Genomic DNA, 26,317 nt, shown 5'->3' on the forward strand with positions numbered 1-26,317 from the left:
TTGGGGATGAGAGAGCTTGGGAAGTGAGTCAGTTGTTGTTCGCTGATGATACAGCGCTGGTGGCGGATTCATGTGAGAAACTGCAGAAGCTGGTGACTGAGTTTGGTAAAGTGTGTGGAACAAGAAAGTTAAGAGTAAATGTGAATAAGAGCAAGGTTATTAGGTACAGTAGGGTTGAGGGTCAAGTCAATTGGGAGGTGAGTTTGAATGGAGAAAAACTGGAGGAAGTGAAGTGTTTTAGATATCTGGGAGTGGATCTGTCAGCGGATGGAACCATGGAAGCGGAAGTGGATCATAGGGTGGGGGAGGGGGCGAAAATTCTGGGAGCCTTGAAGAATGTGTGGAAGTCGAGAACATTATCCCGTAAAGCAAAAATGGGTATGTTTGAAGGAATAGTAGTTCCAACAATGTTGTATGGTTGCGAGGCGTGGGCTATGGATAGAGTTGTGCGCAGGAGGATGGATGTGCTGGAAATGAGATGTTTGAGGACAATGTGTGGTGTGAGGTGGTTTGATCGAGTAAGTAACGTAAGGGTAAGAGAGATGTGTGGAAATAAAAAGAGCGTGGTTGAGAGAGCAGAAGAGGGTGTTTTGAAATGGTTTGGGCACATGGAGAGAATGAGTGAGGAAAGATTGACCAAGAGGATACATGTGTCGGAGGTGGAGGGAACGAGAAGAGGGAGACCAAATTGGAGGTGGAAAGATGGAGTGAAAAAGATTTTGTGTGATCGGGGCCTGAACATGCAGGAGGGTGAAAGGAGGGCAAGGAATAGAGTGAATTGGAGCGATGTGGTATACAGGGGTTGACGTGCTGTCAGTGGATTGAATCAAGGCATGTGAAGCGTCCGGGGTAAACCATGGAAAGCTGTGTAGGTATGTATATTTGCGTGTGTGGACGTGTGTATGTACATGTGTATGGGGGGGTTGGGCCATTTCTTTCGTCTGTTTCCTTGCGCTACCTCGCAAACGCGGGAGACAGCGACAAAGTATAAAAAATATATATATATATATATATATATATATATATATATATATATATATATATATATATATATATATACTCTCAACTTTCTTCTTCCACACACTTTACCAAACTCAGTCACCAGCTTCTGCAGTTTCTCACATGAATCAGCCACCAGCGCTGTATCATCAGCGAACAACAACTGACTCACTTCCCAAGCTCTCTCATCCCCAACAGACTTCATACTTGCCCCTCTTTCCAGGACTCTTGCATTTACCTCCCTTACAACCCCATCCATAAACAAATTAAACAACCATGGAGACATCACACACCCCTGCCGCAAACCTACATTCACTGAGAACCAATCACTTTCCTCTCTTCCTACACGTACACATGCCTTACATCCTCGATAAAAACTTTTCACTGCTTCTAACAACTTGCCTCCCACACCATATATTCTTAATACCTTCCACAGAGCATCTCTATCAACTCTATCATATGCCTTCTCCAGATCCATAAATGCTACATACAAATCCATTTGCTTTTCTAAGTATTTCTCACATACATTCTTCAAAGCAAACACCTGATCCACACATCCTCTACCACTTCTGAAACCGCACTGCTCTTCCCCAATCTGATGCTCTGTACATGCCTTCACCCTCTCGATCAATACCCTCCCATATAATTTACCAGGAATACTCAACAAACTTATACCTCTGTAATTTGAGCACTCACTCTTATCCCCTTTGCCTTTGTACAATGGCACTATGCACGCATTCCGCCAATCCTCAGGCACCTCACCATGAGTCATACATACATTAAATAACCTTACCAACCAGTCAACAATACAGTCACCCCCTTTTTTAATAAATTCCACTGCAATACCATCCAAACCTGTTGAGAGTAAATGTGAATAAGAGCAAGGTTATTAGGTACAGTAGGGGTGAGGGTCAAGTCAATTGGGAGGTGAGTTTGAATGGAGAAAAACTGGAGGAAGTGAAGTGTTTTAGATATCTGGGAGTGGATCTGTCAGCGGATGGAACCATGGAAGCGGAAGTGGATCATAGGGTGGGGGAGGGGGCGAAAATTTTGGGAGCCTTGAAAAATGTGTGGAAGTCGAGAACATTATCTCGGAAAGCGAAAATGGGTATGTTTGAGGGAATAGTGGTTCCAACAATGTTGTATGGTTGCGAGGCGTGGGCTATGGATAGAGATGTGCGCAGGAGGATGGATGTGCTGGAAATGAGATGTTTGAGGACAATGTGTGGTGTGAGGTGGTTTGATCGAGTAAGTAACGTAAGGGTAAGATAGATGTGTGGAAATAAAAAGAGCGTGGTTGAGAGAGCAGAAGAGGGTGTTTTGAAATGGTTTGGGCACATGGAGAGAATGAGTGAGGAGAGATTGACCAAGAGGATATATGTGTCGGAGGTGGAGGGAACGAGGAGAAGAGGGAGACCAAATTGGAGGTGGAAAGATGGAGTGAAAAAGATTTTGTGTAATCGGGGCCTGAACATGCAGGAGGGTGAAAGGAGGGCAAGGAATAGAGTGAATTGGAGTCATGTGGTATACAGGGGTTGACGTGCTGTCAGTGGATTGAATCAAGGCATGTGAAGCGTCTGGGGTAAACCATGGAAAGCTGTGTAGGTATGTATATTTGCGTGTGTGGACGTGTGTATGTACATGTGTATGGGGGGGGGGGGGGTTGGGCCATTTCTTTCGTCTGTTTCCTTGCGCTACCTCGCAAACGCGGGAGACAGCGACAAATTATAAAAAAAAAAAAAAAAAAAAAAAAATATATATATATATATATATATATTCTTATGAGTCCTCGGGAAAAATGAAACACGATAAGTTCCCAAGTACACTTTCGTGTAATAATCACTTCATTAGGGGAGACACAAGAGAGAAATGTAACAGTCAGTTGATATACATCGAAGAGACGAAGCTTGGCGTCCTAGCTTCGTCTCTTCGATGTATATCAACTGACATATTTCTCTATTGTGTCTGTCCTGATGATGTGATTATTACACGAAAGTGCACTTGGGAATTTATTGTTTTTCATTTTCCCCGTGGAGTCATAGGAATATCTTGATCATGCGCAAAATTATGATCCTTTCCAATATACATATATACAGAGATAGGTAGTATGTTTGAGGAAAGGAACCTGGATGTTTTGGCTCTGAGTGAAACGAAGCTTAAGGGTAAAGGGGAAGAGTGGTTTGGGAATGTCTTGGGAGTAAAGGCAGGGGTTAGTGAGAGGACAAGAGCAAGGGAAGGAGTAGCAGTACTCCTGAAACAGGAGTTGTGGGAGTATGTGATAGAATGTAAGAAAGTAAATTCTCGATTAATATGGGTAAAACTGAAAGTTGATGGAGAGAGATGGGTGATTATTGGTGCATATGCACCTGGGCATGAGAAGAAATATCATGAGAGGTAAGTGTTTTGGGAGCAGCTGAATGAGTGTGTTAGTGGTTTTGATGCACGAGACCGGGTTATAGTGATGGGTGATTTGAATGCAAAGGTGAGTAATGTGGCAGTTGAGGGAATAATTGGTATACATGGGGTGTTCAGTGTTGTAAATGGAAATGGTGAAGAGCTTGTAGATTTATGTGCTGAAAAAGGACTGATGATTGGGAATACCTGGTTTAAAAAGCGAGATATACATAAGTATACTTATGTAAGTAGGAGAGATGGCCAGAGAGCGTTATTGGATTACATGATAATTGACAGGCACGCGAAAGAGAGACTTTTGGATGTTAATGTGCCGAGAGGTGCAACTGGAGGGATGTCTGATCATTATCTTGTGGAGGCTAAGGTGAAGATTTGTATGGGTTTTCAGAAAAGAAGAGTGAATGTTGGGGTGAAGAGGGTGGTGAGAGTGAGCTTGGGAAGGAGACTTGTGTGAGGAAGTACCAGGAGAGACTGAGTACAGAATGGAGAAAGGTGAGAACAATGGAAGTAAGGGGAGTGGGGGAGGAATGGGAAGTATTTTGGGAATCAGTGATGGATTGCGCAAAAGATGCTTGTGGCATGAGAAGAGTGGGAGGTGGGTTGATTAGAAAGGGTAGTAAGTGGTGGGATGAAGAAGTAAGATTATTAGTGAAAGAGAAGAGAGAGGCATTTGGACGATTTTTGCAGGGAAAAAATGCAATTGAGTGGGAGATGTATAAAAGAAAGAGACAGGAGGTCAAGAGAAAGGTGCGAGAGGTGAAGAAGAGGGCAAATGAGAGTTGGGGTGAGAGAGTATTATTAAATTTTAGGGAGAATAAAAAGATGTTCTGGAAGGAGGTAAATAAAGTGCGTAAGACAAAGGAGCAAATGGGAACTTCAGTGAAGGGCGCAAATGGGGAGGTGATAACAAGTAGTGGTAATGTGAGAAGGAGATGGAGTGAGTATTTTGAAGGTTTGTTGAATGTGTTTGATGATAGAGTGGCAGATATAGGTTGTTTTGGTCGAGGTGGTGTGCAAAGTGAGAGGGTTAGGGAAAATGATTTGGTAAACAGAGAAGAGGTAGTAAAAGCTTTGCGGAAGATGAAAGCCGGCAAGGCAGCAGGTTTGGATGGTATTGCAGTGGAATTTATTAAAAAAGGGGGTGACTGTATTATTGACTGGTTGGTAAGGTTATTTAATGTATATATGACTCATGGTGAGGCGCCTGAGGATTGGCGGAATGCGTGCATAGTGCCATTGTACAAAGGCAAAGGGGATAAGAGTGAGTGCTCAAATTACAGAGGTATAAGTTTGTTGAGTATTCCTGGTAAATTATATGGGAGGGTATTGATTGAGAGGGTGAAGGCATGTACAGAGCATCAGATTGGGAAGAGCAGTGTGGTTTCAGAAATGGTAGAGGATGTGTGGATCAGGTGTTTGCTTTGAAGAATGTATGTGAGAAATACTTAGAAAAGCAAATGGATTTGTATGTAGCATTTATGGATCTGGAGAAGGCATATGATAGAGTTGATAGAGATGCTCTGTGGAAGGTATTAAGAATATATGGTGTGGGAGGCAAGTTGTTAGAAGCAGTGAAAAGTTTTTAACGAGGATGTAAGGCATGTGTATGTGTAGGAAGAGAGGAAAGTGATTGGTTCTCAGTGAATGTAGGTTTGCGGCAGGGGTGTGTGATGTCTCCATGGTTGTTTAATTTGTTTATGGATGGGGTTGTTAGGGAGGTGAATGCAAGAGTTTTGGAAAGAGGGGCAAGTATGAAGTCTGTTGGGGATGAGAGAGCTTGGGCAGTGAGTCAGTTGTTGTTCGCTGATGATACAGCGCTGGTGGCTGATTCATATGAGAAACTGCAGAAGCTGGTGACTGAGTTTGGTAAAGTGTGTGAAAGAAGAAAGTTAAGAGTAAATGTGAATAAGAGTAAGGTTATTAGGTACAGTAGGGTTGAGGGTCAAGTCAATTGGGAGGTAAGTTTGAATGGAGAAAAACTGGAGGAAGTAAAGTGTTTTAGATATCTGGGAGTGGATCTGGCAGCGGATGGAACCATGGAAGCGGAAGTGGATCATAGGGTGGGGGAGGGGGCGAAAATTCTGGGAGCCTTGAAGAATGTGTGGAAGTCGAAAACATTATCTCGGAAAGCAAAAATGGGTATGTTTGAAGGAATAGTGGTTCCAACAATGTTGTATGGTTGCGAGGCGTGGGCTATGGATAGAGTTGTGCACAGGAGGATGGATGTGCTGGAAATGAGATGTTTGAGGACAATGTGTGGTGTGAGGTGGTTTGATCGAGTAAGAAACATAAGGGTAAGAGAGATGTGTGGAAATAAAAAGAGCGTGGTTGAGAGAGCAGAAGAGGGTGTTTTGAAATGGTTTGGGCACATGGAGAGAATGAGTGAGGAAAGATTGACCAAGAGGATATATGTGTCGGAGGTGGAGGGAACGAGGAGAAGTGGGAGACCAAATTGGAGGTGGAAAGATGGAGTGAAAAACATTTTGTGTGATCGGGGCCTGAACATGCAGGAGGGTGAAAGGAGGGCAAGGAATAGAGTGAATTGGATCGATGTGGTATACCGGCGTTGACGTGCTGTCAGTGGATTGAATCAGGGCACGAGAAGCGTCTGGGGTAAACCATGGAAAGCTGTGTAGGTATGTATATTTGCGTGGGTGGACGTATGTATATACTTGTGTTTGGGGGTGGTTTGGGCCATTTCTTTCATCTGTTTCCTTGCGTTACCTCGCAAACGCGGGAGACAGCGGCAAAAAAAAAAAAAAAAAAAACACAAACACACACACACACACACATATATATATATATATATATATATATATATAATATATATATATATATATATATATATATATATATATTTTTTTTTTTTTCTTTTAAACTATTCGCCATTTCCCGCGTTAGCGAGGTAGCGTTAAGAACAGAGGACTGGGCCTCTGAGGGAATATCCTCACCTGGCCCCCTTCTCTGTTCCTTCTTTTGGAAAAAAAAAAAAAAAAAACAAGAGGGGAGGATTTCCAGCCCCCCGCTCCCTCCCCTTTCAGTCGCCTTCTACGACACGCAGGGAATACGTGGGAAGTATTCTTTCTCCCCTATCCCTAGGGATATATATATATATATATATATATATATATATATATATATATATATATATATATATATATATATATATATATATATATATATAATACTCCAACAGCCAGGATCGAACCCAGGACCTCTGTGCAACAGGTGGGAAATCTACCGCTAGGCTATGGGCCTGACTAAAAGATTACTATTGGAATACTATATACTCGAATACCCTTCGTCTCACGTTGCTGACCAACGGGGTCTAAACCAGTCATTTCCCAAGAGGCGCATATAGCCAGCACATAGGATTTTACCAACCTAACAATACAACACAGAGCTATATGAATACAAAGAAAGTGCATAGGAACGCGTTCCTTCATAGAACATACAAACCTCCAACAGCCAGGATCGAATCAAGGACCTCTGTGCAACAGGCGGAAATGCTACTGCGAGGCTGTGGGCCTGGCTTATAGGAAATAACTAATCGAATACTATGTACATGAATACCCTTCGTCTCACGTTGCTGAGCAATGAGGTCTACACCAGTCATTTTCTAACAGGCGAACGTAGCCAGCAGATAGAGGAAAATTGTGATCCTTTCCAATATATATATATATATATATATATTGTTGACTGGTTGGTAAGGTTATTTAATGTATGTATGACTCATGGTGAGGTGCCTGAGGATTGGCGGAATGCGTGCATAGTGCCATTGTACAAAGGCAAAGGGGATAAGAGTGAGTGCTCAAATTACAGAGGTATAAGTTTGTTGAGTATTCCTGGTAAATTATATGGGAGGGTATTAATTGAGAGGGTGAAGGCATGTACAGAACATCAGATTGGGGAAGAGCAGTGTGGTTTCAAAAGTGGTAGAGGATGTGTGGATCAGGTGTTTGCTTTGAAGAATGTATGTGAGAAATACTTAGAAAAGCAAATGGATTTGTATGTAGCATTTATGGATCTGGAGAAGGCATATGATAGAGTTGATAGAGATGCTCTGTGGAAGGTATTAAGAATATATGGTGTGGGAGGAAAGTTGTTAGAAGCAGTGAAAAGATTTTATCGAGGATGTAAGGCATGTGTACGTGTAGGAAGAGGGGAAAGTGATTGGTTCTCAGTGAATGTAGGTTTGCGGCAGGGGTGTGTGATGTCTCCATGGTTGTTTAATTTGTTTATGGATGGGGTTGTTAGGGAGGTAAATGCAAGAGTTTTGGAAAGAGGGGCAAGTATGAAGTCTGTTGGGGATGAGAGAGCTTGGGAAGTGAGTCAGTTGTTGTTCGCTGATGACACAGTGCTGGTGGCTGATTCATGTGTGAAACTGCAGAAGCTGGTGACTGAGTTTGGTAAAGTGTGTGAAAGAAGAAAGTTAAGAGTAAATGTGAATAAGAGCAAGGTTATTAGGTACAGTAGGGTTGAGGGTCAAGTCAATTGGGAGGTGAGTTTGAATGGAGAAAAACTGGAGGAAGTGAAGTGTTTTAGATATCTGGGAGTGGATCTGGCAGCGGATGGAACCATGGAAGCGGAAGTGGATCATAGGGTGGGGGAGGGGGCGAAAATTCAGGGAGCCTTGAAGAATGTGTGGAAATCGAGAACATTATCTCGGAAAGCAAAAATGGGTATGTTTGAAGGAATAGTGGTTCCAACAATGTTGTATGGTTGCGAGGCGTGGGCTATGGATAGAGTTGTGCGCAGGAGGATGGATGTGCTGGAAATGAGATGTTTGAGGACAATGTGTGGTGTGAGGTGGTTTGATCGAGTGAGTAACGTAAGGGTAAGAGAGATGTGTGGAAATAAAAAGAGCGTGGTTGAGAGAGCAGAAGAGGGTGTTTTGAAGTGGTTTGGGCACATGGAGAGGATGAGTGAGGAAAGATTGACCAAGAGGATATATGTGTCGGAGGTGGAGGGAACAAGGAGAAGAGGGAGACCAAATTGGAGGTGGAAAGATGGAGTGAAAAAGATTTTGTGTGATCGGGGCCTGAACATGCAGGAGGGTGAAAGGAGGGCAAGGAATAGAGTGAATTGGAGCAATGTGGTATACCGGGGCTGACGTGCTGTCAGTGGATTGAATCAAGGCATGTGAAGCGTCTGGGGTAAACCATGGTAAGCTGTGTAGGTATGTATATTTGCGTGTGTGGACGTATGTATATACATGTGTATGGGGGGGGTTGGGCCATTTCTTTCGTCTGTTTCCTTGCGCTACCTCGCAAACGCGGGAGACAGCGACAAAGTATAAAAAAAAAAAATACATATATATATATTTTTTTTTTTTTCTTTTCATACTATTCGCCATTTCCTGCATTAGCGAGGTAGCGTTGAGAACAGAGGACTGGGCCCTTGAGGGAATATCCTCACCTGGGCCCCTTCTCTGTTCCTTCTTTTGGAAAATTAAAAAAAAAAAAAAAATTATATATATATATATATATATATATATATATATATATATAATATATATATATATATATATATATATATATATATATATATATATATTAATTTATTTTGCTTTGTCGCTGTCTCCCGCGTTAGCGAGGTAGCCCAAGGAAACAGACGAAAGAATGGCCCAACCCACCAACATGCACATGTATATACATACACGTCCACACACACAAATATACGTACCTATACATCTCAACATATACATATATACACACAGACATATACATATATACACATGTACATAATTCATACTGTCTGCCTTTATTTATTTCCATTGCCATCTCGCCACACATGAAATAACAACCCCCTCCCCCTCATGTGTGCGAGGTAGCACTAGGAAAAGACAACAAAGGCTCCATTCGTTCAAACTCAGTCTCTAGCTGTCATGTATAATGCACTGAAATCACAGCTTCCTTTCCACATCCAGGCCCTACAGAACTTTCCATGGTTTACCCCAGACGCTTCACACACCCTGGTTCAACCCATTGACAGCACGTCAACCCCGGTATACCACATCGTTCCAATTCACTCTATACCTTGCACGCCTTTCACCCTCCTGCATGTTCAGGCCCCAATCGCTCAAAATCTTTTTCACTCCATCTTTCCATCTCCAATTTGGTCTCCCACTTCTCCTCGTTCCCTCCACTTCTGACACATATATCCTCTTGGTCAATCTTTCCTCACTCATCCTCTCCATGTGATCAAACCATTTCAAAAACACTCTCTTCTGCTCTCTCAACCACACTCTTTTTATTTCCACACATCTCTCTTACCCTATCATTACTTGATCAAACCAGCCCACACAATATAGTGTTCTCAAACATCTCATTTCCAGCACTTCCACCCTCCTCCGCACAACTCTATCTATAGCCCCGCCTCACAACCATATAACATTGTTGGAACCACTATTCCTTCAAACATACCCATTTTTGCTTTCCGAGAAAATGTTCTCGACTTCCACAAATTCTTCAATGCTCCTAAAACTTTCGCCCTCTCCCCCACCCTATGATTCACTTCCGCTTCCATGGTTCCATCCGCTGCCAGATCCACTCCCAGATATCTAAAACACTTTACTTCCTCCAGTTTTTCTCCATTCATACTTACCTCCCAATTGACTTGTCCTTCAACCCTACTGTACCTAATAACCTTGCTCTTATTCACATTTACTCTCAGCTTTTTTCTTTCACACACTTTACCAAACTCAGTCACCAGCTTCTGCAGTTTCTCACACGAATCAGCCACCAGTGCTGTATCATCAGCGAACAACAACTGACTCACTTCCCCAAGCCATATCATCCACAACAGACTGTATACTTGCCCCTCTTTCCAAAACTCATGCATTCACCTCCCTAACAGCCCCATCCATAAACAAATTAAACAACCATGGAAACATCACACACCCCTGGCGCAAACCAGCATTCACTGAGAACCAATCACTTCCCTCTCTTCCTACACGTACATGAGCTTTACATCCTCGATGAAAACTTTTCACTGCTTCTAACAACTTGCCTCCCACACCATATATTCTTAATACCTTCCACAGAGTATCTCTATCATCTCTATCATATCCCTTCTCCAGATTCATAAATGCTAAATACAAATCCATTTGCTTTTCTAAGTATTTCTCACATACATTCTTCAAAGCAAACTCCTGATCCACACATCCTCGACCACTTCTGCTCTTCCCAATCTGATGCTCAGTACATGCCTTCACCCTCTCAATCAATACCCTCCCATATAATTTCCCGGGAATACTCAACAAACTTATACCTCTGTAATTTGAGCACTCAATTTTATCACATTTGCCTTTGTACAATGGCACTATGCAAGCATTCCTTCAATCCTCAGGCACCTCACCATGAGTCATACATACATTTGATAACCGTACCTACCAGTCAACAATACAGTCACCCCATTTTTTTAATATATTCCACTGCAATACCATCCAAACCTGCTGCCTTGCCGGCTTTCATCTTCTGCAAAGCTTTTACTACCTCTTCTCTGTTTACCAAATCATTCTCCCTAACCCTCTCACTTTGCACACAACCTCGATCAAAACACCCTATATCTGCCACTCTATCATCAAACACATTCAACACTCCTTCAAAATACTCATTCCATCTCCTTCTCACATCACCACTACTTGTTATTACCTCCCCATTAGCCCCCTTCACTGAAGTTCCCATTTGTTCCCTTGTCTTACGCACTTTATTTACCTCCTTCCAAAACATCTTATTCTCCCTAAAATTTAATGATACTCTCTCACTCCAACTCTCATTTGCCCTCTTTTTCACCTCTTGCACCTTTCTCTTGACCTCCTGCCTCTTTCTTTTATACATCTCCAACTCATTTGCATTATTTCCCTACAAAAATCGTCCAGATACCTCTCTCTTCTCTTTCACTAATGATCTTACCTCTTCATCCCACCACTCACTACCCTTTCTAATCTGCCCAACTCCTACGCTTCTCATGCCACAAATATCTTTTGCGTAAGCTATCACTGCTTCCCTAAATACATCCCATTCCTCCCCCACTCCCATTACATCCTTTGTTCTCACCTTTTTCCATTCTGTACTCAGTTCCTCCTGGTACTTCTTCTCACAAGTCTCCTTCCAAAGCTCACTTACTCTCACCACAATCTTTACCCCAACATTCTCTCATCTTTTCTGAAAACCTATACAAATCTTCACCTTCGCCTACACAAGATAATGATCAGACATTCCTCCAGTTGCACCTCTCAGCACATTAACATCCAAAAGTCTCTCTTTTCGCATGCCTATCAATCAACACGTATCTCCTACTTACCTACGTATACTTATGTATATCTCTCTTTTTAAACCAGGTATTCCCAATCACCAGTCCTTTTTCAGCACATAAATCTACAAGCTCTTCACCATTTCCATTTACAACACTGAACACCCTATGTACACCATTTATTCCCTCAACTGCCATATTACTCACCTTTGCATTCAAATCACCCATCACTATAACCTGGTCTCGTGCATCAAAACTACTGACACACTCACTCAGCTGCTCCCAAAACACTTGCTCCTCATGATCTTCTCTTGCCCAGGTGCATATGCACCAATAATCACCCATCTCTCTCCATCAACTTTCAGTTTTACCCATATCAATCTAGAGTTTACTTTCTTACACTCTATTACATACTCCCACCTCTCCTGTTTCAGGAGTAGTGCTACTCCTTCCCTTGCTCTTGTCCTCTTACTAACCCCTGACTTTACTTTCAAGACATTCCCAAACCACTCTTCCCCTTTACCCTTGAGCTTCGTTTCACTCAGAGCCAAAATATCCAGGTTCCTTTCCTCAAACATACTACCTATCTCTCCTTTTTCTCATCTTGGTTACATCCACACACATTTAGACACCCCAGTCTGAACCTTCGAGGAGGATAAGCACTCCCCGCGTGACTCCTTCTCTTTCCCCTTTTAGAAAGTTAAAATACTTGTATCTGGGCTAATTACTACTAGTAGCTCAGTTAAGTCTGATAGTGATCAGTTTTAATGGTGCTGAATAGGAAATTTACCTTCCAGCCAGAATCACAAGCATAATCTTGTAAAAATGTTTAGCAGATGAGTTTAATGGTAATGAGTTGGGCTGATTGTCAATGAAGAAATCAGTGATTTACACTTTTCATTTCATACATGATCACTATTTCCTTATGAGCATGATAGCATCAGGATAAAGATGAATGAGCCTTGGAGGAGAAAATACGTGGCTCTTCCTTCTGTTATTTCTTATGGAAGCTAATACAAGAAGGGAGAATTTCCAGCCCCTTGCCCCCATGATTAAAGCTATGGAAGCCTTTTATGTAAATTTTGTTACTTGAGTTGAGTTCACTTATAACTATCTGGTTTCACTTACTAGTTATGGATGCTGTCACAGTTGCAGAAAGAATTATCTGATCAATTGCTTCAGAGGACTTGTCTATATCACTGTCATAGATTATGATAAGTTTCACAAAAGGGATTTTTATTTAGAGCAGCATTTTTAAGTCTATTGTGTTAGAGAATACTGCTAAGTCGGAGTTAGCATAGGTGAAAGAGAACATGGCTAAACATAATCAGATGGGATAGTATCATATATAAACTAAGGAATCCTCAAATAGCCAGTTTGATAGTAATATTAGCAAACAAAAGAGTTTACTTTGATTCAGCTGGATATTTGAAAATACCATAATTCAGTATGGTAATCATATGTGGCTGTGGTTACTCTTCAGATTCTCGTCCATTTAAAAGGTTCAGCTAAATTAATCTTCATATAATGTCACTCTTTATATTTGTTTTTTAATGAAAATACTCTAACTAGTGGCAATATCTTTACAGGGTTCATGGTATGAAGAGATGATCAATAACCGTAATAAGTCTGTAGTGCGTGGCATGGCTTGGAACACTGATGGACAGAAGATTTGTATTGTGTATGAGGATGGTATGTACCAGCCATTTTTTGAATGCTTTGGATATGCGTAAATCACTTTTATCCCATTCAACTGCAAATTTGTTTTTGTAGCCATGTCATATCAAGTCTTTCTGTTTTCAGGATAGGATAGTGAATAGGAAATCTTTCTAAAGCACTTTAGGTTGTTTTTAATCTAGAACCGTTATTAGATATGTCTTCTTTCCGCTGAATCCATTCTTCCCCTTAGGTAATGTTTTCTGTTAGTTATACTTTTAGATTATCTCCTCCAGCATTGTAAAGACTGGTTGCATTGTTCAATAACTAATTTTCATCCCATTGGCTTGTGGTGTACTAAATGTAGTTTTTGATGCTGATTTAAAAAATGCATGCCGTTTTCTTGTATCATGTCTACTTTTCATGAGAGATTTGGCATTGCTGAAAGATAAGGCTGAACTTTTAACATCTCGTCTAAAAGAAAAAAGTCTGCTCAAGAAGGACACTCGCATGACGTATTGCAGGAAAAGGAGCCAAACTCTTCTTATTTTCCGTGAATGGGCTCCTTTGTTTTTGTAACAACACTAACGAATTATTCCACCACTTTTCCCAAGAGCATGATCCCCTCAATGGTGCTTGTTCATCGACTCATCCAAGAAAAGTCTGAAACTGGTGCTGCTCCACAATGGAAACAAGAAATCTTCCGTTCCTGTAGGGTATTCAGCGCACATGAAAGAGAGTTATGAGAACATGCAGGCACTCCTAGGTGCCATAAAATACAAAAATTGCAACTGAAAAATATGTGGGGACTTGAAAATGATCGGCATGCTAATGGGAATGCAGTAAAGATTCATGAAATACTGCTGTTCTTTATGCCTCTGGGATAGACGAGCAACTTTCAGGCCTTATGTGGAGTCAGACTGGCCTCAACAAAGATCATATGTGCTAGGAATTTCAAGTGTCCAGGATAAGCCTCTGGTTGATCCTCAAAATGTTCTTCTTCCCCGCTGCTCCACATACAGCTTGGTCTCATGAAGCAATTTGTGAAAACACATGCCGAGAGAAACTCAAGAGGATCTGAATATATGGTGGAAAAATTTCCAAAGATGACTAAGGCCAGGTTGGGAGAAAGCATCTTCGTCAGTCCACAGATAAAGGAACTCATGGAAGACCACAATTTCATCACACATCTTGACTTGGAGCTGAAGGCCTGGAACTCTTTCAGTTGGCTATGTGAAAATTTCTTGGGAAACATAAGATCTCCAGATTTTGAAGGCGGTGTGATAAGACCTCTGAAATCCTATGCTGCTATTGGATGTAGGATGTCACTCAAGGTGCATTTCCTCCATTCACAGCTGGATGTTTTTGCTGAGAACCTTGGAGCAGTACCTGACAAACAAGGAAAGCGCCTCCATCAGGACATCAGTAAGATGGAGCATCGATACCAGGGTTTCTGAGTGAAGGAATGCTTGCTGATTATTGCTGGATTTTATACAAGGACAAACCTGAGTCAGGGCACCATAAGAGGCCCAAAGCTAAATGCTTTTAGCTTGTGAAGATTGACATAAGAGATTAAAAGCTCAACATTTTTAGCTTGTCCTTTTGGATAGTATCTTCTTTGTATACCTTCTACCTAGAAACAATAAAATGTTTGAACTGATACAAATCTTATCATTTTACATTCACCCATACATCATGTAGCTGCAGTTGAACTGAAAAAGTATGTATCCATAGAACAAAAATGAGACTTTTTGTACTGAAACGGACTAAAAATTTGTAATCTGCATCAGAATTAGGTCTAGAAAAGTTACACTGCTTCCTTAATGAGAAAAAAAGCTCAGTTTTGTTGACCATTGAATTATCTGAGGTACTGGCCCATACTTCATTGCATTTTCTCAGTCTCCTTGATTTGAAACAAATACATTTATTTTCCACCATTCACTTATATAAAAAATCTGCAATATTTTGTGACCATGTAGTGTTCAGATTTTGGAATTTTATGGACTCTAGAAACATTGGTCAACAGATATTGTTTTGATATTGCCTATTGTATGTCTGTCTAGCTGAAAACAATAGATTTTATTTATTGCTACCCATTTCATTGAATAATGAAATTAATAATTAAGAAATTAATAAATTAAGAAATTAATAACAAAAAATTAGATCTTTTTCTAGTACAAAAGAATTCAAAGAAATGGTTATATCATTCTTGTTCTGATGTCTGAAACATCATGGACAGTGTGCACCGGGCTGTAGTCATCTTCCCTTCCCCAGAAACACACTGCTTTCATTTCTGCTTTGATTCACAACAAAGTTGTTCTTTTTAAAGTCAAACACACTTTCATGAAAATGAAGTGCACTGACTTGATGTTTTCTTCTACTGACAAATCCTTTTGATCTTTAAACAAAAACATCTTCAACAACTGATAAAGCCATTCTCTCTGATACCTATTTTCCTCTATCATAACTTCAGATGATTCTGCCTCAGATCTTTTGCCCCTCCTCTTACCACTGAACCCATGCCATCTCCTATATCCTCCACACAGAGGGTCTTCCAAGTTACTCTACCAACTCTAGTTGCATCTGTGTAAAACTCAAGACTCTACCTTACTCTTAGAATCATACTTAGGTGCAGCCCTTTGCTAAGAAAAGAGACTATTCTAACCACTCCAGTTAACATCCAATTGCTCTCACCTCTGCAGGCTCTAGTCTTTGAGTCTCCTTAACATTTTAAGCACTTAGAATTCCATTCGCTTTTTTGTGATTATCAGTAAAGATTTTGCAGTATGAAGTCTATTGGTGATCTTTTTTCTGATGTGACTTAATTCTGATCCTCCTCTCTAAGGGATTTTAGTGAATATTGTTGTAGCCCTCAGCATCTGCAGGGCATTCGACAGGATGTGGCATAAGGCCTTGCTTTCTAAGCCCTCTCCCTTTGGCTTCTATGTTTCTCTCTGTTTTCCAATACTTAGTTCTTCCTCAGACTATTCCATAGCAGTAGTTATTGAAGGAGAGACTTCCCCCACCTATCATATTAATAGTGATGTTCCTCAGTGTTCTATCCTATCACGTATTCTCTCTGTCTTTTCTTGATAGAATTATTTATCTCTTGCTTTTTTCTTATTTGTTCTTATGCTGATGATTCCATTTTACTGATTCAACTCACTTTCCTTCCCCTACCTCTAATACTCATTATTTTTCCCATACTAGATGTATTTCTTCTTACAATTTAGACTTGTGCATCATCTCTAAGTTGAATTTAGATAGTACTAAAATTTGATATCTCCTTACATATCTGTACATTTTATGGAGATGCCTGACGATTGGCAGAATGCATGTAAATTGTCATTTATAAAGGCAAGGGGTACAAAGGTGAGTGTTCAAATTGCAGAGGTATAAGTTTCTTGATTGTACCTGATAAGTTATATGGAAGAGTGATGATTAAGAGGGTGATGGCTGCACAGAGCATTAGATTGGGGAGAAAAATTTAATTTTAGGAGTGGTAGAGGATGTATGGATCAGGTTTTTGTTTTTCAAGAAATTGTGTGAGAATTTGATAGAAAAACAGAAGGATCTGTATGAGGCGTTTATAGATCTGGAGGAAGCATAAGACAGGGTTGATAGAGATACTTTGGGAAGGTTTTTATAAATACTTATTGTGAGAGGAAAGTTATTAGAAGCAGTGTGGAGTTCTTATCGAGGCAAGGGTGTTTGTGTGCAAGTAGGTAGAGAAGAGGGTGGTTTCGTGTGAAGGTTGGTTTGTAACTCGGGTATAGGGTATCACCATGGGTGTTTAGTTTGTCTTTCGGTTGGGATGGTAAGAGAGCTAAATGCAAGGGTCTTTGAGAGTGGGGTAAGTATGAAGTCTGTTTGGGATTTATTTTTTCTTTTTTTGGGGGGAGGGCTCCAGTCATGGACAAAAGTCCACACCAAGGCTGTGCCTTAATTGAAATACAGAGAAAATTACGAAAGGGGAAAAGAGAAGACAAGGGAAATTATTTACAAATCTTGGAAGATATGCCTGGACATAGTTATTGGGAAAGACATGAGAAAGAAGAGAGTTCCTAAGCCTCGAGGGGTAGGGAAAGAAACAGTTACAGAAATGGCCCTCCCTTGAGTTGCCAACTGCCACACAGTAATCATGTGATGCAGCAGCATGTGGTCTAGCTAGTGGTAGGGGCACACAAACAGCCAGCTCTTGGGAGCAAAAACCAAAGTAATACCCGTAGAAAAGGGAAAGTGAACTAACATTGTGGCGAAGGGCAAGGGGGGTCAAGTTTGGAAGTTAGCCTGGGACAGTTTATGAATTGCACTGCTTTCAACTCAACTCTCAAGAAAGGATGCAGAGCTAGAACCACGCCAGATGTGAGAGCAGTACTCCATACATGGACACCCAGTTTCTTAGAGGCAGACTTAGCTACTCCGATAATATGGGGTTTCCAAGAAAAAGTGAATGTTATAGTAATGCCAAGTATGTTAATTGAGTCAAGAGGTGAAATTACAGAACTTTTAAAAGAGACACAAGAGTTGGGAGTTTTCGATAAAAGAGATGGGCAGAAACTGGTTTTTGGAGGCATTAAACTTAAGACTTTGTCTACCCCACTGTGATATCTTATCCAAGCTTAAGTTTACTGAGGAAGCTGCATCAAGATGAGATGAAGACTGAGTGAGAGAAGAAGGAGCAGAACTGAAGGATGTAGATGAATGCAGTGTTAAGTTGTCAGCGTAAGAGTGCATTTGATTATTTGTGGAAGAGAGAAGTCATTGAAAAAAAGGAGAGTGTAAGGGACAGGACAGAACTCTAAGGGACACCACTGTCGACGGAGAGAGGGGGTAGACTGATTCATCAACAACCACAAAGACAGATCATCCAGAGAGGAAGCTAGATATAATGGAGCGAAATGAGGGAGGGAAGCTAAAGAAGGTTAGCTTAGAGATGAGACCCTGATGCCACACCCTTTCAAAAGCTTTAGATACATCAAAGGCAACTACACAAGACTCCCCAAAATCTTTCATGGATGATGACCAGACATTAGTAAGATAAGAAAGAATATTACCAGTGGATCTGGCCTTATGGAAGCCATACTGGTGACGAGAGGGAAGACTCTGAGTTTCAAGGTGTCTAAGGCGGGATTCAAAGACTTTAGAAATTGTAGATGTCAAAACAATAGGAAAATAGTTAGAGGGGTCAGAATGTTCAACCTTCTTAAGGATTGGATCTATCAATGCATGCTTCCAAGGAGAAGAAAAAGTTTGATTTGTAAACAGAAACGGAACACATGAGCAAGCAGAAGTGCAAGTTCAGGGGCATACCCTTTCAATACACAGATATGGATGTCATCAGGGACTATAAGCCTTACTTGTGCCAGAAAGAGAAGCACTTTTCAGACAGTCCGAAAAGATATTAAAGGGAAGGGCATAGGATTAGTAAGAGGAGCATCAGGAGGTGAAGGAACGTTAGTCATTCGAGGTGGAGTTAGAGGAGAAATGGAAACCAAAGATAGCTGCTTTGGCAGTGATGAAAGCTGAATGTAAGTCAGAGGAAGGAGAATTTTTCCAGGCCTGATATGTCTGATCCCTTGCTTGAATGGCTTCAGAATAGGAACAATTGAACCATGGATTGGATGAAGAGGTCATCTTGGAGGAAGAGGAGATAAATTCTTCCATTCCTGCAAGAATAACTTGTACAATGCATTTGGTACAGAAAGAAGCATCATAAGAGAGTAATTTACCCAAAGAGAGTCGAGAATAAGTTATGTAAGTTATTCCAATCAGCTTTGTTGAAATGTCAGTATTTATGATTAGAAGGGGCTACTGGAGGGAGGTGCCATTAAGATAGATACATATATGAGAGTATGATCAGATGAACCAATTAGGGGCAAAATTGTGTAGTTACAGTGGGATGAACTGAAAGTGAAAAACAGATCCAGAATATTAGGAGAGTGGTCACAGCTGTCAGGAATATAGGTAGAGTGGGAGATAATTTGCTCTTAACCATTGAGAATGGAGAATGTGAGGGCTTCAATTCCTCCACCATTCCTTATGGTGAAATTGGAAATCCCATTGGTAGAGAATCTTGGCTTGTGGGGCAAAAGATGCCAGTCTTATGGCTTAATATTAGATAGTTGAAGAAAGATATAGAATTTGTAAAGTTAGGAGGGTAATAGGTGAAACAGATAAGTGTGATAGTTGGGAGACAGACCTTAAGCCACATAACATCAAGGTTTGGAGACTTGAGGTCCTGGAGGCATGCAACAGGTGTGTTGATGTTGGAATTGACACAGAATCCACTTTTGAACCATAATTGCGAATGTAGATTATATTTGGATATGAAAAAGGGACTAGTGAGAACATCATTAGACAACTGTGTCTCAGAGATGAGTAAGATATTAGAAGAGGCACTAGACGGATGGTGTTCAAGAGCAGAGAGGTTACTAGAAAAACGTCAGCTCTTGGTGATAAGTCAGATGGAAACCTGGAGATTCTTAGCACTCAATAGATATTAAAAAATGTTTGAGTTGACAGGATTTGGAAAGACTACTTATACGAAAAAATTAATAAGCAAGGTTTGAGAAGGTGTATGGTGCTTGTAAGAAGATGGCAGGACTAGCCCAGTAGTCCCATTTTAATGAGTCAGAAGGTGAGACCAGCAATCCTAACAAGGAAAGTGTGAGATGGTTCCAGGCACCACTTGAACATTCCTTAGTCAGGATGGTAGTACCACCCTGGACTGCTGCTGTCAACAGCCTAGCAACTTATGAGTTGCTGTAGGCATAGGGGATGGGATACTCCTTGCCCTCCCTCTCACTGGTGGAAGAGTCACACAATCAATGTAGTCAGAAAAGTATGCCTTAAATTTGCAGGGGTCGTGGGAGGGGCCATTACTTTACTATACGAGACCTCCCTCTTGCTGGCAGTAGAGTCACACAGGGTAAATAGTTAGATTAAGCAACACTTAACATTTATCATTCAGTTATCACTTATCATTTCAAGCATAAAAGAATATATATATGGGCGAGAAAGAATACTTTTTATGCATACCTTGCATGATGTAAAAGACAACTAAAGGGGGCGAGAGCAGGGGGCTGGAAACCTTCCCCTTCCTGTATTTTCAATTTCTAAAAGAAGAAACAGGAGTCAAACAGGAAGTGATCATCCTCCTTAAAGGTTTAGGTTAGGGTGTCTGAATGTGTGGATGTAACCAAGATGAGAAGGCTGTAGAGACAGGTAGTATGTTTCAGGAATGAAACCTGGGTTTTCTGGCTGAGCGAAGTGAAGCTCAAGGGTAAAGGGGAATAATGGTTTGGAAAAGTCTTGGGAGTAAAGTCAGGGGTTGGTGATAGGACGAGACCTAAAGGAAGGATTAGCACTACTAAAGCAGGAGTTGTGAGAGTGCGTGATAGTGTAAGGAAGTAGATTCTAGATTGATATGGGTAAAACTAAAAGCGGATTGAGAGAGATGAGTGATTATTGGTGCTTATGCACATGGCCATGAGAAGAAAGATCCGAAGAGGCAAGTGTTTTGGGAGCAGCTGAGTGAGTGTGTCAACAGTTTTTGTGCACAAGATCAGGAATTACTGATTGGTAATTTGAATGCGAATGAGAGTTATGTAGCAGTTGATTTGGTGTACATGGGGTAATCAGTGTTGTGAATGAAAATGGATCTGTGTTCAGAAAAAAGACAGGTGATTGGGAATCTTGGTTTAAAAGAAAGATATACCCAAGTATACATATGTGAGTAGAAGAGATGGTCAAAAGGCATTACTAGATTACATGTTAATTGATAGGCGTGTAAAAGAGAGATTTGGATGTTAATGTGTTGAGATAGGCAGCTGGTGGGATATCTGATCACTATCTTGTGGAGATGAAGGTGAAGATTTGTAGAAGTTTTCAAAAAAAAAAAAAAAAAAGGAATGTTGGGGTGAAGAGAGTTGTGAGAGTAAGTGAACTTGGAAAGGAGACTAGTTTGAGGTAGTACTAGGAGAGATTCAGTGTGGAATGGCAGAAGATGAGAACAAATGATGTTATGGGAGTGGGTGTGGAATGGGATGTATTTAGGGAAGCAATGATGGCATGTGCAAGAGATGCATGTGGCATGAGAAAGGAGGGAGATGGGCAGATTAGAAAGAGTAGTGAGTGTTGGGATGAAGAAGTAAAGTTGTTAGTGAAAGAGAAATGAGAGGCATTTGGACAGTACTTGCAAGGAAGGTATGCAAAAGACTGGAAGATGTTTAAGAGAAAGTGACAGAAGGTGAAGAGGGCGAGTGAAAGTTGTGGAGAGAGTGTATCATTAAACTTTAGGGGGAATACAAAGATGTTTTGGAAGGAGGTAAATAACATGCATAAGGCAGGAGACCAAATGGGAGCATTGGTGAAGGTGCAAGGGGGAAAGTGAGGTGTTTTGATCGAGTAAGTAATGAAAGGGTAAAAGATATGTTTGGTAATATAAAGACTGGTAAAGAGAGTAGAAGAGGGTGTGTTTAAATAGTTTGGTCATATTGAGAGAGTGAGTAAGGGAAGGTTGAAGTGGAGGATATATATGTCAGAGGTGGAGGGAACGAGAAGTAGGAGACCAAATTGGAGGTGGAAGGATGGAGTGAAAAAGATGTTAAGCGATCGGAGCTTCAACATGCAGGAGAACGAGAGGCATGCAAGGAATAGAATGAATTGGAATGATGTGGTATATGGGGTTGATGATCAGTCAGTGGAATGAACCGGGGTATGTGAAACTTTTGACTTAAACTACCGAAATTTTTTCTGTGCATTACACATGGCAGCTAGAGACTGAGTGTGAACTAAAGTGGCTTTTTTTCTGTTTTCCTGGTGCTACCTCGCTGACGCAGGGGGTGGCGATGCTGTTTCCTGTAGGGCAGATTGGCGCCGGTAATGAATGAAGTAAAGCAAATATGAATATTTATGTGTGTATATATGTATGTATGTGTACATGTGTGTGTGTGTGTGTGTGTGTGTGTGTGTGAGTCGATGGGTCTTTCTTCTTCTGTTCCCTGGTGTTCCCTCGCTGACACGGGCAATGGTGATCAAGTATACGAAACAAATTTTGTATAATGAATATATATTGTATATATATATATATATATATATATATATATATATATATATATATATATATATATATATATATGAAAGAAAGCGACTAGAGGGGACGGGAGCAGGGGGGCCAGAAATCCTCCCCTCCTTGTATTAACTTTCTAAAATGGGAAACAGAAGAGGGAGTCACGCGGGGAGTGCTCATCCTCCTCGAAGGCTCAGAGTGGGGTGCCTAAATGTGTGTGGATGTAACCAAGATGTGAAAAAAGGAGAGATAGGTAGTATGTTTGAGGAAAGGAACCTGGATGTTTTGGCTCTGAGTGAAACGAAGCTCAAGGGTAAAGGGGAAGAGTGGTTTGGGAATGTCTGGGGAGTAAAGTCAGGGGTTAGTGAGAGGACAAGAGCAAGGGAAGGAGTAGCAATACTCCTGAAACAGGAGTTGTGGGAGTATGTGATAGAATGTAAGAAAGTAAATTCTCGATTAATATGGGTAAAACTGAAAGTTGATGGAGAGAGGTGGGTGATTATTGGTGCATATGCGCCTGGGCATGAGAAGAAAGATCATGAGAGGCAAGTGTTTTGGGAGCAGCTGAATGAGTGTGTTGGTGGTTTTGATGCACGAGACCGGGTTATAGTGATGGGTGATTTGAATGCAAAGGTGAGTAATGTGGCAGTTGAGGGAATAATTGGTATACATGGGGTGTTCAGTGTTGTAAATGGAAATGGTGAAGAGCTTGTAGATTTATGTGCTGAAAAAGGACTGATGATTGGGAATACCTGGTTTAAAAAGCGAGATATACATAAGTATACTTATGTAAGTAGGAGAGATGGCCAGAGAGCGTTATTGGATTACGTGTTAATTGACAGGCGTGCGAAAGAGAGACTTTTGGATGTTAATGTGCTGAGAGGTGCAACTGGAGGGATGTCTGATCATTATCTTGTGGAGGCTAAGGTGAAGATTTGTATGGGTTTTCAGAAAAGAAGAGTGAATGTTGGGGTGAAGAGGGTGGTGAGAGTAAGTGAGCTTGGGAAGGAGACCTGTGTGAGGAAGTACCAGGAGAGACTGAGTACAGAATGGAAAAAGGTGAGAACAATGGAAGTAAGGGGAGTGGGGGAGGAATGGGATGTATTTAGGGAATCAGTGATGGATTGCGCAAAAGATGCTTGTGGCATGGGAAGAGTGGGAGGTGGGTTGATTAGAAAGGGTAGTGAGTGGTGGGATGAAGAAGTAAGAGTATTAGTGAAAGAGAAGAGAGAGGCATTTGGATGATTTTTGCAGGGAAAAAATGCAATTGAGTGGGAGATGTATAAAAGAAAGAGACAGGAGGTCAAGAGAAAGGTGCAAGAGGTGAAAAAAAGGGCAAATGAGAGTTGGGGTGAGAGAGTATCATTAAATTTTAGAGAGAATAAAAAGATGTTCTGGAAGGAGGTAAATAAAGTGCGTAAGACAAGGGAGCAAATGGGAACTTCAGTGAAGGGCGCAAATGGGGAGGTGATAACAAGTAGTGGTGATGTGAGAAGGAGATGGAGTGAGTATTTTGAAGGTTTGTTGAATGTGTTTGATGATAGAGTGGCAGATATAGGGTGTTTTGGTCGAGGTGGTGTGCAAAGTGAGAGGGTTAGGGAAAATGATTTGGTAAACAGAGAAGAGGTAGTGAAAGCTTTGCGGAAGATGAAAGCCGGCAAGGCAGCAGGTTTGGATGGTATTGCAGTGGAATTTATTAAAAAAGGGGGTGACTGTATTGTGGACTGGTTGGTAAGGTTATTTAATGTATGTATGACTCATGGTGAGGTGCCTGAGGATTGGCGGAATGCGTGCATAGTGCCATTGTACAAAGGCAAAGGGGATAAGAGTGAGTGCTCAAATTACAGAGGTATAAGTTTGTTGAGTATTCCTGATAAATTATATGGAAGGGTATTGATTGAGAGGGTGAAGGCATGTACAGAGCATCAGATTGGGGAAGAGCAGTGTGGTTTCAGAAGTGGTAGAGGATGTGTGGATCAGGTGTTTGCTTTGAAGAATGTATGTGAGAAATACTTAGAAAAGCAAATGGATTTGTATGTAGCATTTATGGATCTGGAGAAGGCATATGATAGAGTTGATAGAGATGCTCTGTGGAAGGTATTAAGAATATATGGTGTGGGAGGAAAGTTGTTAGAAGCAGTGAAAAGTTTTTATCGAGGATGTAAGGCATGTGTACGTGTAGGAAGAGAGGAAAGTGATTGGTTCTCAGTGAATGTAGTTTTGCGGCAGGGGTGTGTGATGTCTCCATGGTTGTTTAATTTGTTTATGGATGGGGTTGTTAGGGAGGTAAATGCAAGAGTTTTGGAAAGAGGGGCAAGTATGAAGTCTGTTGTGGATGAGAGAGCTTGGGAAGTGAGTCAGTTGTTGTTTGCTGATGATACAGCGCTGGTGGCTGATTCATGTGAGAAACTGCTGAAGCTGGTGACTGAGTTTGGTAAAGTGTGTGGAAGAAGAAAGTTAAGAGTAAATGTGAATAAGAGCAAGGTTATTAGGTACAGTAGGGTTGAGGGTCAAGTCAATTGGGAGGTGAGTTTGAATGGAGAAAAACTGGAGGAAGTGAAGTGTTTTAGATATCTGGGAGTGGATCTGGCAGCGGATGGAACCATGGAAGCGGAAGTGGATCATAGGGTGGGGGAGGGGGCGAAAATCCTGGGGGCCTTGAAGAATGTGTGGAAGTCGAGAACATTATCTCGGAAAGCAAAAATGGGTATGTTTGAAGGAATAGTGGTTCCATCAATGTTGTATGGTTGTGAGGCGTGGGCTATGGATAGAGTTGTGCGCAGGAGGATGGATGTGCTGGAAATGAGATGTTTGAGGACAATGTGTGGTGTGAGGTGGTTTGATCGAGTGAGTAACGTAAGGGTAAGAGAGATGTGTGGAAATAAAAAGAGCGTGGTTGAGAGAGCAGAAGAGGGTGTTTTGAAGTGGTTTGGGCACATGAAGAGGATGAGTGAGGAAAGATTGACCAAGCGGATATATGTGTCGGAGGTGGAGGGAACAAGGAGAAGAGGGAGACCAAATTGGAGGTGGAAAGATGGAGTGAAAAAGATTTTGTGTGATCGGGGCCTGAACATGCAGGAGGGTGAAAGGAGGGCAAGGAATAGAGTGAATTGGAGCGATGTGGTATACCGGGGTTGACGTGCTGTCAGTGGATTGAATCAAGGCATGTGAAGCGTCTGGGGTAAGCCATGGAAAGCTGTGTAGGTATGTATATTTGCGTGTGTGGACGTATGTATATACATGTGTATGGGGGTGGGTTGGGCCATTTCTTTCGTCTGTTTCCTTGCGCTACCTCGCAAACGCGGGAGACAGCGACAAAGTATAATAATAATAATAAATATATGTATATATATATATATATACATATATATATATATATATATATATATATATATATATATATATATATATATATATATATATATATATTTTATTTCTTTTTTCTTTTGCTTTGTCGCTGTCTCCCGCGTTTGCGAGGTAGCGCAAGGAAACAGACGAAAGAAAATGGCCCAACCCACCCCCATACACATGTATATACATACATGTCCACACACGCAAATATACATACCCATACAGTCAATGTACACAAATATATACACACACAGACACATACATATATACACATGCACACAATTCACACTGTCTGCCTTTATTCATTTCCATCGCCACCTCTCCACACATGGAATAACAACCCCCTCCCCCCTCATGTGTGCGACGTAGCGCTAGGGAAAGACAACAAAGGCACCATTCGTTCACACTCAGTCTCTAGCTGTCATATATATATATATATATATATATATATATATATATATATATATATATATATATATATATATATATATATTTTTTTTTTTTTTTTTTTTTTTTTTGCTTCGTCGCTGTCTCCCGCACTAGGAGGTAGCGCAAGGAAACAGACGAAAG

At 41.1% G+C, this 26,317-nt stretch overlaps 1 protein-coding gene across 2 annotated transcripts in view; it reads left to right on the forward strand.

Moving 5' to 3' along the window:
- Oseg4 (intraflagellar transport protein Oseg4) overlaps positions 1-26,317 on the forward strand; it is a 600,898-nt gene that overhangs the window by 152,011 nt on the left and 422,570 nt on the right. For both annotated transcript variants that reach the window (XM_071662283.1, XM_071662291.1), the window contains exon 4: positions 13,257-13,359. In XM_071662283.1, coding sequence (XP_071518384.1) covers positions 13,257-13,359 — 103 coding nt within the window. The remainder of the gene's footprint in view (positions 1-13,256; positions 13,360-26,317) is intronic.

Source organism: Panulirus ornatus, chromosome 1, assembly GCF_036320965.1.
Source record: "Panulirus ornatus isolate Po-2019 chromosome 1, ASM3632096v1, whole genome shotgun sequence".
NCBI classification, from domain to species: domain Eukaryota; kingdom Metazoa; phylum Arthropoda; class Malacostraca; order Decapoda; family Palinuridae; genus Panulirus; species Panulirus ornatus.